Source organism: Olea europaea, chromosome 19, assembly GCF_002742605.1.
Source record: "Olea europaea var. sylvestris chromosome 19, O_europaea_v1, whole genome shotgun sequence".
Taxonomy (NCBI): Eukaryota; Viridiplantae; Streptophyta; class Magnoliopsida; order Lamiales; family Oleaceae; genus Olea; species Olea europaea.
In genome coordinates this window covers 966,572-980,700 of record NC_036255.1, presented here as the reverse complement: position 1 = coordinate 980,700, position 14,129 = coordinate 966,572, and the positions used below count along the sequence as shown (strand labels likewise).

General features: G+C 30.5%; 1 protein-coding gene across 1 annotated transcript; it reads left to right on the top strand.

Annotated features, from left to right (window-relative positions):
* The first annotated feature begins 497 nt into the window (after positions 1-497).
* LOC111368381 (zinc finger protein CONSTANS-LIKE 2-like) lies at positions 498-3,598 on the top strand. The gene is made up of 4 exons (XM_022989606.1): positions 498-1,339; positions 1,860-2,039; positions 2,686-2,814; positions 3,298-3,598. Exons 1-4 carry the CDS (start codon positions 794-796, stop codon positions 3,394-3,396), a joined length of 954 nt encoding a protein of 317 aa, XP_022845374.1. The 5' UTR covers positions 498-793; the 3' UTR covers positions 3,397-3,598.
* Positions 3,599-14,129: the final 10,531 nt, after the last annotated feature.

Sequence of the window (14,129 nt, the reverse complement as noted above, 5' to 3'; positions counted from 1 at the left end):
AAAACTAGAATTTCAAGCTGTATGTGAATTTTTTAATCGTTAATGAATAAAAACTCTAAGAACCTGAAAGGTTGAGACTGAAACTCAGATTACGGATAGAGATTGGATGTGTACTTGGCACACTACGTATAAACTTCCACCTTTTTGCATCTTTGTCTTCAATTGTGATTTTTTGACAATCTCGTCCCCTAACATTTCCTCTTTTGTGTCCGTAACCCCTATTGGTGAATCCTTTCAAAAACAACTAAATTGCCGTAAAATACTGCTTTACCCTCGAGCTCAATTAAGCAAAAGAAAAGAAAAGAAAAGAACGTGTCTCGATTTAAATGTTGGGGACTAACTTGCTCGTGAACTATAAATCTGGAACCATGCTTGCAATTTTAACCAATTGAACAGGTGGTTCAACTTGTTCTGTCCCTTTGATCTCTCAGCATTAATTCTGCCTACTATATAAACTCAAGTTACCATCTTAAAGAGAGCAATTGAGGGAGCTTGTGTATCTCTATATTATCTGTGTGCGTGTAAGTATTCCATAGTGTCTGTGAAATTGATATAGAGAGGGAGAGAGTGAATTTTTGTCATCTTGCTTGATCATGGACAAGAGTTCTTGTTAAAGAAAACCAGCCCAACTCAACTCCCTTCGTTTTCTTGTTCTTTTTCACCAAATACTTGTCCCTTCTTCACCTAATCTCAACATATTTTTTCACACAGTACACACAGTGGAAAAGAGAGATTTTAGTAGGAGAAAAAAAGTCATTTATTGGAGTTTAAATTGATTTTTATTTTTTTTAAAATGTCTTCTGATCTCTTTGCATTTGACAATTTCTTTTCTGAACCGTTCTTTCCATTTACTGATTCCCCCATTGACATTTTTCAAGACTTTCAAGAAAATATTAATGGTAGTTCAAATTTAATTCAAGAGAATAACCCAATTGATGAAACAAATTCTTTGGAAAAAATTTCGTCTATCCTTTTGTCATCATCTTCTTCCCCACCAAGTAGCCAGCTTGAAAATCTCTCAATATCCCATTTAGAAAATGCAAAATACCCTTTTCCAGATGTGAAATCAGAGGAATTTCCAGTCCCTTTTGAGAGTTTTTCTGGTTATGATAATTCATTCATGCGTCAAAGCTATGATGGCAGTTCTGAGATTGCAATGAAGTTCATGCAGAGGAGTCTTAGCAGCAATTCATTTGACGGAAAACAAAAGAATTTATTACAGCCTGGATTTAATTATGTTTTGGAAGGTTCAAATTCGCAGAAACAAATCTTTAATTCAACAGAAAGCGGTTTTTCATCTGGTGAAATGAGAAGGGTTTGCAGCACTGGAGATTTGCAAGTTAGTTTTATACTGATCTTTCTAAATTTTAACAATTTTTTATCTTCTTCTGTTTATTTTATTTGATGAATTCTATAAATTTATAAGTGGAATCATTATCGAACTGCTCATCGATAGTTAAATTTTAAGTTGTCACAGTTCATCAGCAAAGTATCCCTCACCTACTGGTCGAATTTATTTTTCGTCCAAAGTCTAACACGTTGAACCCGTGACTTATTTCAGTACTATATTGAATCATCTCATATTAAACCTTTAACGGGTTATGAAGGGAAGGAATTTCTTTAATTTTTGGTCATTTTGACTTGTAATTAAGCATGTGTTTGGCCCCCACTATTCCTCATTACATTAAATTAATTTTTTCTCTCTCCTACTTTTAACCACACAATTTTCAATAAAATAATATTACACGTAAATCAAAAACTTTTCAACCACTCATTTTTCAAAAAAATACTATTCATCTCATTATAATCTAGGAATAATGGGGCTCAAACGGGGGCTAAGATTGGATCTTCATTTTCAGAGTATGAGAACAAAGTTGCAAACAGGCAATGCATTGTCCTCTAGCCCATTGTCTACGGAGAAGTCATTCATGGATGAAGCAAACTTCAAAGTAGGGCGCTACAGTGCAGAAGAGAGAAAAGAGAGGATTCAAAGGTACAGAGCAAAAAGGAATCAAAGAAACTTCAACAAGACGATTAAGGTACATTGATACTGTTCAACACGTACAATTTTTATAAAAGAATTCGGTGAATTTACCGTATTGAGTCGCTATATCTAAAAAGTTCATATATCAATCAAACTATTTAAGAAAATATTTTTTGATTTAAAAGAAACGGTACGCTCATATTATTCAACATGGCGTACATGTCGGTCCGATTCATATATTATGAGTGCACAGTTTTAGCCCCTGTTTGGGGCTAAAGACACCAACGTTGCTCAACTTTTGGCAAAATTTTATGTTAGCCACTAAAATTCGTTCTAATCACTTCAAGCACGCTTGTTTGTTTAACTAACGTAAAACGTTAACATGATAGCCTAGTTGGCTTATAATTGTCCTACCACGTCATTGATTTCATCAGTCAAACTAACGACTTGAACTGAGTGATCAACTTGAATCAAAACGAAGTTCAATTATTAACCTAAAATTTTGTTAAAAACTTAATCTAACGAATGAAGAGGAAAAGGAGACTTGATTCTTTCTCTTTATAGGCCTAACTCATTGGTCTAACTACTGTTAAAGAAATACTTTGTTGATCTACTCAGAAGATTTCATTATTATTTTCTTGATGTACTCACTTAGAAGATTTCGTTAGCATAAGCTAACAATATGGTTGGTATATTACAAGTATGCATGTCGGAAGACGCTAGCCGACAATCGACCAAGGATACGTGGCAGATTTGCGAAAAACGATGAAGCTGGAGAGATTCTCAAAGCACCAACGTTCAATGGATATGAGGACAAATACGATCGTTGGGTAATATTCTCCTCCATAACTTTATGTTTAATTCATATAAATAATATATAGGCTTTAAATTTAATATTTTTTATTAGAATTATTTAGCAAGAAAGTACTCATGATGACTGTTTTCTTGTTATTATAACGTAATATGATACGTTAAAATGGACAGTATTAAAGAAGACAATTAAAAAATATTTCATGGTGAAATCTTTTTTACTATTGTCCATTTTTATCTAGTTTGATACAATACATGTGTTTTCAAGCCCTTTTCAATATAGCATGCATGTTTGGCTTTGCTTTAAAAAAAAAAAAAAAAAAAAAAAAAAAAAAAAACCCCCAAAAAAAAAAAAAAAAAAAAAAAAAAAAAAAAAAAAAAAAAAAAAAAAAAAAAAAAAAAAAAAAAAAAAATTCAAGACGTTAATACACATAATCTTGCTTCGACTTCGAACTAATCATCATGATCTTAACTCATAATATGAATTTGTATGTGATTTGCAGATTGATGCATTTCTTTATGAAGAAGAAGATGAAGGAATTAAAGGAGGAGGGCCATTCTTCAACAACTTTGGTTCAACTCAGTATCAAAATTATTACTAGAGATGATCAGTTCACGTGAGCAATTTGGGATCTATAAGTCCCTTTAAGTCAAAATAAGTTAGATTCTTAAGTTGAGTTTAGTTTGACTTTCCATTTGGAAATAGTAGTTTTTCCCTTTACCTCAAGTGATAATCATATGGTCATGTTTGGAATGCAGTGCTGAAGAAATTATACACTATAATAAAGATATTAACTTTTTCTATTTTTTTCTTGATATTGTCGTGTGCTGTATAACAAGTCATATGTTTTTTTTATAGTGTTGAATATTGGTCAAGAGATTTTTGGATCTCTAGAAAAAGAAACATGCATTCATTTTTTTGGATCTCTTGCAATAACTCTTTCGACTCTTGAATATGAGGGACGTTCCTGATTCTGTACCTAATGTATGAAGTTTCGTGGATAGGGATATTTTTGTATCGATTTTGTCCTCGTAAGTGCATCAAGGTTGTTTGATGTAGATTTTTTACTATAGATTTTGTGATTTTATTTTTTAAGAATGTGTAATTAAAAAGTATGAAAGAGTTATACATTCATGTGAAATTGAAAATGTGTTTAGAAAAAAAGATGAATATTAAAGAATGTCTAACAAACATGAGCTTAGTGTTACACCTTGTCAACGAGGCTTTGGTCAGAGCCACGAGGCAAAATCTATTGCAAAAAATAGAGGCACGAATGCCATGTCATTTTGGTGACATGACAACTTTGACCGAACCGATTAGTAGCTGAACCTATATGACGGAACCGAATCCATCAATTGCAACTAAGTCGCCATAGTTGAGGCGAACCTATAGAGTCACCTCAAGAAAGGATCTTCATGAAAGATCTTGTTGCAAGTGGATGATTTGACATCTCACTGAAAAGGCTGTCCTATTCAATCAACAAGTCATGTCAAGTCTTATATCGTCGCCACTCTCATTATAGCCTAGATTGGGAATGATTGATTGATGTTTATAGCAAGAGAGTCCAACCGCGTGGATGAAGTCACGTGTATCTTCATCCAATGGTTCACATTTATCATCTTCTACTATAAAAGCTCACAAGTAGTCCCATTCAAAGGTAATGCAAGTTTACATTCTAACGATTTATATACAATCCTATTCTATTTTTGCCCTCTAAACCCCCCAATTCCGACCTTTTTCTTTGATACATTTGCGTGTCAAGTTCGTCTCACACCAAAACATATATTTCACTGATACTGACTTGATCGTCAAAGTGCCTGCAGCCGCCTCTCCCACCGTCGGAATTTGGCCATATGTTCTAACGATTTGTTCAAATGTGTAGGATCAAAACTTACATGAACACTAAAGGAGTTGGAATTTATTGGCCATGTCACCTCTCCAAAAAGTGAGATGAACACTTAGTTCAATGTGCAAAAGTTACCAAATTAACTTCTGTTCATGTTTTATATTCTAGACGGTATTACACAAGATTAAAAAATTAATTATAATATTTAGTCATGTCCAGTCCTTGAACATGTAGTGCAATGCTAGGAAAGAAAAAAATAAATAAATGTAGGCATTTTTGTCAATAAAGTTGAGCAAAAGCACTACATTTTTATTTTATTTTTTTATAGATGATGATAAAGTGCTTTCTGGATATCTTTGTCAATGGTTTTATTATTAATCATATTATAAAATCTTATAGGTCACCTTACCTAGATCCTCCTACAATGGAGCACCTAATGTACTTTATATATAAAATAAAAATGTGCTTTGTACCTGCAGGCTAAGAGCTTCCTATTGAACTAATCAACTTGAAAGACAAGTTAGATGCTTCAAATTGAGCTGTAGGTTGCAACATATGCTGAATTGATCAACTTGCCAGGTAAAAAATAAGGAATATTGCTCAATTCTATACGTTGAAGACCACTAACTACTAAAAGAAAAAGATTACGAATACATTTAACATGCAAGTCTAATTGCCATACAAATTTGAGATCGATTACGTGAATCCCTTTTGATCCACACAAAAAAATTAATCTTTGTTCTTGAAAAATTTAAGATTATATAATTAATATGAATAATTTTTCACCACTCCCACTTATATTATACAACCGATCATACGTAGAAACTGTCATGTATAGCTTAAATATTTTTCACAGCCTGCTATCTCCAAAATGAAACTTTTAGTATTGGATCCAACCTATATACAACTTGCAGTCATCAGCAAGTTCATATTAAGTTCAATGAACTAGTGATCTTGCAAGTTGTGTATTATATAGAATATAATATTTTGTCACTGTTTGAAGTTGGTTGCCACAAAAAGAGTTTTATCAAAAAATTTATCAACTATTTTCCAAAAATTTCTGGAGAAGCTATGATGAGTTAAAATATAGAATCGCATAATTATGTGGCTAACAATAATGATAATTTGGCAAGAAAAATCCACCTGTGCATTATTTCTATCATCCAACTAAGCAAAAATACGCATTGTTGGACAATTTTGCTTTTTTTAAACGCGTCTTTTGGAAACAGATAAAAAAAAAAAAAGGAAGCAGCACGAGTTATCCAACCATATGCATCTTAATTAAGAATAAATTAACATTTAGGTGATGATTTAGTAAATAAATAAATAACATTAAATAGTGTAGGTGACATTGAATGAAAAATTAAATGTGATTTAACTGATTGGGATATATCTCATATAGACCTCAAACTCTCCTTTATAAGAGATACAATTTTTATCCAACAAATCAAAAGAGCCAGGAATACATCAAAATTAACGTGACATGTTATCATTGCAAAAGATTTTGATGTACATAACTTACTCAATATTTATTGTAAATATATCTTAATTTGCAAGAAAGATAGGTAGCTATTATAGAATTATTAAAAATAATAAGAAGGCCTTCTCACTTTCTTCCTTATTTTAAACTTTTAAACTGAAATCAACTTGGATTTGATGAAACTGGCAAATTTCAACTTGCTCCATCCGATGGTCAGTTCAGTACTCAATCAGGCCACACATTGACTAATGGCACTAATTTTGTGCTGCACTTAGACATTAGCATGATTAGATTCTCGACATCATTATTTTTACACTCCCCAAATAGAAAATATGTTTCTGTTGATAGAATCTTTATTTGGACACTATTCATAATTGTCTCAAGTTTGAATAAAGAGGACGATTTCAATAAGTTGACGTTCTGTATAAAATGTTTGATTTGACAATTTTATTTTGAAATTACGAGTTGATCAGACTCTATTTTTAGCTACACATTTTAGTTGACTCGTAATTTTTACCCCTTTTTTTAAGTACATGTTTCATGAATCCAAGAACTTCTAATCTCAAAAAGCTTTGTCTAGTAAGAACGAAATGTTATGAGTTGAATGGTCATCTGATCGCATAGTTTGCATTGTATCATCTCTCTTTGGTTGTGATCAAGTAATCCTTAAGTTTCCTTGATCCACTTTAAAAATAAAATAAAATAACAGTTATTATTATTGTTTGATGATCAAGTTAATTTTAGTTATAAGTTCATTCTTTTAAGGGGCAAGACAGGAAAAGAGGAAGCATAAAACTTTGGATAGAGCCATGGCCTATAAATTATCAACGTGTTTGTATCATATGGTCTATTGTACTTGTTAAGTAAATTTACCCCTTTTTAGTTTAGATAAAAATAAATAAATAAATAAAATTATTTATAGTATATTTTGATAAAAATTGATAAAATATGAGATTGAAAAATTGATAGAAATTGTGAATCTCGTGTAATGTGTGGATAAAAGTAAAATTGAAGAAAAATGAGGATCAAACATTGGTTTGGGGGGTGTCGTCGATTGAAATTTTGATGGATTTTAAAAGTCATTCTAAATTTAGGTGCTTTCAATCAAGATTTTAATGAAATTTATGAAAATTTAGATGTTCCTAATTGAAATTTTAATGAAATCCTTTAAAATTTAGACATCCTCAATAACTAATGGATTTATAAAGATTTTATTAACAGAAGAATTTTAAAGGATTTGGATAGATTTTGAGTTTAAAAATACATATAATCAATTTTTTTTTTTTTTTGGAAATTTCACCACATTTAATGAGATTCTTATGGGATTTGTAAGAGTTTATTCAAATCCACGGAATTCATTAAAATTTATAATATTTTAAAATTCATCAAAATTTTAGTTGAAAACACCCTAATAGTAATGATTTGAAGGAAGTATTGAAAGAACACTAATTTATTAAAGATAAAACTTTAAGTTGTTGTTGGACACCGCGATTGGACAGCTCTAACCAAATTTGGTAAATAAATCAACAGGAAAGAACTCAAATTATCTTCTAAATTCTTATGAGTGAAAGTTGCAGAACAAGGGAATTCAGTTTTCTAATGGAAAGTTTAGTCAAAGAAATTTCCAAGCCTAGAGAGTAGAAGTACTATGTTGGTTATTATTTTTAAATCCTAATCAGTGTCATCAAATCAATGGTCATAATCAACGTTTAGCATAAACAACTTGAGATTACTGTTCAAAAGATTGACTGGAAATAGCATAATGTCAATTACGCTATTACATATTCCGTCCCTTTCAACGGAAAGGACATACATACAACAGCACGATGGTAGCTTTAAGGCCCAAGCTTGAGTTCAAGAACCCTGTTAGGTGTACAGACAAGTAAGGGTTCACAGAACCCCTATCGACACCTCAAAATAGGGGGAGTAGTTTTTTTTTAGCCATTTTTATTTGGGTGGATCCCACATTATTGTGAGTATTTTGGCAGGATTTTGTGAATCTTGTTTCTTTACAAATGGAAAAATCCTTAGTTCAATTTATACATTGACTTTCTCGTTATTGAAGTGGATGAGATAAAAATTGCTCACTTGCTAATGTGGCTTATGTATGTCATTTTTATTGAAAGGGAAAGGGACAAAATATGTAATATTGTCATTGACATTATAATAGTTTCAGTCAACTTCACAAGCCACATCAGTAAGTATGAAGTTTTATCTTGCTCACCGTGGTTAGAAGAACAATTTCGTCAATTTATAATCTCCCCATAGACATAGTTTAGTGTCTATCTAATATCGCATGTTAAACAATGCTCTAAATGCGAGTATTAATGAAGCAAATTCTTGTAATAGTAGAACATCTTACAAGAATATTTTGTAATTCCAAGCTTCCCTTTTTTCGTAACACGTTCTACATACTAGGTACAACCAATATTAGCTTCAAAAAGTACTCATCCACCAAAAGAAATATGGGAATGTTGTGTGGACTGTAAAGGTCCTAATTTGGTTTGCCGAAGTAGTGAACCCTAAAACTAAAGAAAGACGGAAGCAATTCTTCCATTGCTACATTACTAATGAAAGACAAGCAATCCTAAAACTGAAGAAAGACGGAAGCAATTCTTCCCATTGCTCCATTACTTTGTTTCTAGGCTTGGAGGGCTATTGTTGATCACCACTTGAAATGTGATGATAAGTCGAGCAGTTCAAGCCACACTCAGGCTTAGCCTGGAATGGTGGGCCAACCGTTTAATAGCATGGTCAAAAAAAAAAAAAAAAAAAAAAAAATTCAAAAGCAAAAAATTTCCCTTAAACACCTCTAGTAATACTGCTTTTAAAGTATTATTGAAACAAGATCCACCTAAAGGTTAACTAGAAAAAAGCCATTGTATTTTAAAATTCAATAAATGATTCATTCAATATTTTTGCCTGCAAGTAGACACATCAATAGAAAAAATTCTTAGGAATGTTAAACTGCAGGTTTCTTTTTGCTTCAAATTATTCTTTACTCATAGATAGATTCCGTAACATATATTTATACTTATTATGGAAAAAAGGAATATATTATATAAAGCTAAATCTTATAACAATATCCCAAAACAAAACTTTTACAATTACAAGCATCTTCAAATTCCTGATGAAATGACCCTTTACTTTATTCTAAGCTTTGAGTTTAAAGAATGAGTAAAATATTGCCAAAGATTCCTAGCAAAAAAATTATCAAAAGGTATGATCATTTACACATTAAAACACTTTTTTTCTTTAGTTGACACTTAACACAAAATAATTAATATATATGTTCATGAATAAAGAAATTGTTATTTTTGAAAAAAGGATTTGAGCGATTTCTTTAACGAAATTTGAAATTACCGACCTTACCAAAATTGCATGGAGTACGACAAGAAATGAGTAATAAAACACTAAAGAAACGTCAACGAAAAAGGACAAAGTAACACCAAGTAAAATGGATGCAAAGTAAGGCAAGAGTTAAATTCTTTGTCCTTAAATCAATTTTATCCCGCGACGGTGCTTGTGGATGATGTCATTAAACTCCCAAGATACAACGACTACCTTTTGTGTACGTAGCATTCCAAAACCACAAGAACACCGAAACAAAAGATAGTTTTTATACTCCTTTCTTTTGTAATGAAAGATAGAATTTTATGCAGAATTTTGGTTAGGAAAATATGAATTTTATGTTATGCTATGATTGCATAAGATTTGGATTTTGTAATGGACGTTTCAAGGGTCTTATTTATAGAAGAGGAGAAAGTGAGAGTGAAGAGATACGCGCCCAAAACTCATCAACCTTCGTGAAATGTCACAAACCATTCAATCGCTCATTTGAGCACTAACAGTGTTATTTTATGCAGAGACTTATCGCTCGCCTATCGCTCAAGTGATGGTCTTATTGGTAGTTCACCGCTCGAGCGCTAGGTGAGTGGTAGAGTTAGGCAAATTCTCAACTAGTTTTCTTTCTTTTCTTTCCAACTTTAGATCGTAATTCCTCATTTATTTGGAATTGATTTTGAAATTCCAAATATACCACAGCTATCTATTCGATGAGTAGAATAAGTTAGTCTATTTATTTTCTATTTTGGCTATCCGATCAAGTTCGAATATTTGGTCGAAATTGACATGAAAGTCATGTATTTCATGATTTTATTCTTAACCAAATTTTATCACTTTTAAGTCAAATTCCAACACAAACAATGAGAATCTCCGACCATAGTTTACGCGTTACGACTCCTATTACTTTACTTATTATGTCTCCTGTTTCTTCACCCTCCCTACAACTAATGGAGATTTTATTTAAGAAAATTTTCTCCTTCATGAAAGGAAGATGTTTAAGATAATTTAAATTTATAAATTTATCTATCTATGAAGGATTAAACTTCGAAATAATCCAGTTCAACATATCTATAATAAATAAAAAACACCTTCATTTCAGTTTCGTCACTCTCTATTATAAATGCGTCTCTTCACTTGATATGAAAAGAGAAAGCTAAAGAAATTAAGCTTAATAAATTTGATCTTAAGCAATCCAACTACCAAAGATTCCAAGGGATCAATTCTTTTGACTAGATCACTATTGGAAGAACTGATTATTAGGTAATTAATATAATAATATAGTAATAGTTGTTCAATATCCTATCATTACACTGCTATGATTGGTTTATTAATTAAATCAAATGATACTCAAAATGTAATTGAAAGCTGAAAAAGTTTTTGGTAAATCAACTCATTTAAGAGTTTTTACGTTTTAGACTGAGAAAATTCTTCTTTATATTTTAGTTTAGTTAAGGTTTTTCATTTGATTTTTAATTTTTTAATCAGATGTATAGTGTGTGAAATATTTTGTGACATTAAGACTTGAATATTGAACTTGTGATTGCTCGAATATCATGTTAAGAGGGCGCTTGGTGGGGATTAAAATCAGAATTTTTAATAGATTGTGATAGAAATTTTTGAAATGTGTGGTTGAAAAGTTGTAGGACCTATAAAAAATGTGGTTAATATTGATTGTTTGACTTTAACTTAAATTAAAATCAGATTTTAATTCGAACTAAATAAATAGTAAATTGAAAATCAAAATAATTTGTAGTTGTCTGGCATGTAATGAAAGATTAGGTTATGTCTAGAAGTTCATGTTTTTCAACAATAATTTAGCCCCGTTTGGCTCCCATTTTTTGAAGTAAAAATGGGTGGAATAGTATTTTTTTTTTTTTAAAGAATGAGTGGTTGAAAAAAAAATAAAAATTTTCGATTTATGTGTAAAATTATTTTATAGAAGATTGTGTGATTAAAAATAGGAAGGAAAAAAATAAAATATAATATAATTTATTGTAATGGGGGCCAAACGGGGTTTAGTGACTTAGGTTGCCATTGTCAAAAAGGATAATCATAACCCAAACACCGTGCACGAGTGGTACATAAAAATGTAATTACTTTACTTTTCAAGACAATATGTAGCCGACAGGAAAACAATCATAGTATATATTAGGAAAAATTACAAAATACACTGTATTTTTATATAATATTTACAAATTAAAATTCGCATATTGTATTATAGTTATTTGTAACAAAAAACATATTTTACAAGAAAATAGGATAATTATGTCTCTGTCTCGTTGTCGAAGAGCTGGTGGCAACTCTACCAGCACTGAATAAACCATTGTGCAAATATAACTAATATGGAAAAATAGAAATATTTACAAATTTTATATTATAAATAGCTAAACATATTGAAAATATCCTTAATTTTGAAAATAACTAATCAAACCATAAATATTAAATTACATAACGAGAATTCCTCTCACGCCTTGCTGACAATCGCAGTGTGGGGTTTCGATTCCTGAAATATGAAATTGGACTCCTTGTAGGTGCAGTGTACAGACAACTCTTGTTCTTTGGCCTGTTGGGATACATCCTGAAATTTACCTCCCTGACAAAACTCTAAGGGCGGGACAGTGGGGGGCCCTCAAATTGGGGTTCAATTTTATTTATTTTTAGTTAAGCACCAAATGATGTGACACATCACTTATTGTAATGTGTCGTGTTACCCGAGTGCTTAAACTAAATAATGGTACTTAGGAGATCAGTCTTGATTAAACACTTTACATATTATTTTATCATTTTTATTTGTTTAATTTTTAAATTTTTTGTTTTTTTGCCAACATTAAACTTTAATTCGCACAACTTTAATAGTGGTTTAAATATTTTTCATTTGAACCGAGAGGACTATATTATTTCTTTTCTTCGTCAATCTATAAATCTAACCCAGCAAACATGTCATAAAATTTCGCTCTATAAAATTTGAAATAATAAACTAAATTTAATATTTCTTTAATCCTATTTAATGCTCAAATCACTCGCATCATATGCTATCACTCTAACAAAGACTATCTAAGTTTCCCACTCAATCCTCCTGTGGTGCATAATATTTAATTCTGCTTGCCTCCTCCATTTCTAACTTCTAATAAAAAAAGAACGAGGATCTACTATTTATGCAATAGTAAATAAATTCAATTTTATTATGTTATTTTTTATTTTTCATTTTATTTATATCAAACAAATGTTCTTCCACATATCATCTCACTAGCATTAAAAAAATAATTATGTCAAACAAATGTTCTTCCACACATCATGTCACTAGCATTAAAAAAACAATAATAATTTTAGTAACTAAAAACTTTCATGAGCACAAAAAAAAAAAAAAAAAAAAAAAACTCTTCGCAAATGAGCTTTAAAAATAAATAAATAAACTCTTCGCATAGAACTCTCCGTACAGTGCGAAATAAAAAAAATCTCTCCGCACAATGTGGAAAGATAGCAAATACCATGGCAAAACTCTCCATACAGTGCAGAGAGATGGCATTCTGTGAAGACAGTCCACTCAATCTGTGTAGACTCTCCGTACAGTGCGGAGTAAAAAAAAGAAAAAAAACTTCGCACATGCGAACAGTTGGCAAACTCTCCGTACAGTATGAAATTATAAGAAAAAACTCTCCGCACAGTGACTATCACGTGCGTTGCACAAATTTTGCATTTATCGTATTTTATTAGTGTATGAATTTTAATTTTTTAGAAAGTTTTTGAAGCAATATCTAGAAATATTTCCATGATATAAAAAAATAATTACAAATTATTTTTACAACTGCATAACAGTATTGTGTCATCTAGAAAAAATATACTTGTATATTTCATACTTGAATAAGAAATATACAAGATTATACAAATTATTTTGTTTGTATTCTTTGATAGTATTGATATGATTGAGTTGAATATGAAGATTATATTTCTAAATTTCGTGTAATTCAATATTGAAAAATTGAAGACTGAGCATCATATTCATATGCATTTATATTTTGTATTTCATATATATTTAATATTTATTTTATGCTTATGTTGAAAAAATAAAAATTTGAAATCTTTTTTGAAATTCGATTTTGATAAGTGAATGTACGGTGTTCTGCATTCTCAGCATTTGTAAGTGCAAAAATTGGTATATAAAAATACAGTAAGTTGTAAATACGGTAGGCAGCATATATGGTAAATTACAAATACGATAGGGTGAAAATACAGTAAGTTGTTTACAAATACGGTAGGCTGCAAATACGGTAAGTTGCAAATACAGTAAGTAGCATATACGGTAAGTTGTTTGCAAATACGGTAGGCAGCATATACGGTAAGCTGCCTGCAAATACGATAATTTGCATATATGTATTTATAATTTGTTATAAATGTATAAAATTTATTTAATATTGAATTTCTTAAGTATTAAATGTTGTAATTCAATATTATTTCCTTTTTTTTTTTATAATTGTATTTCCGAGAATTAAAAAAAAAAGTGGTTATGAAATTGCTAATTTTTAAATGTGCTTTTTTGTTGAAGATAAAAATAATTTTTTATATTTTTTGTAAAAGAAAATATATTGTAATTTTATTAGCGTAATAAGAAGATTTATTATGCATTTTTATTTTTTGCATTTTGTGAAAAATTTGTTTATGATAA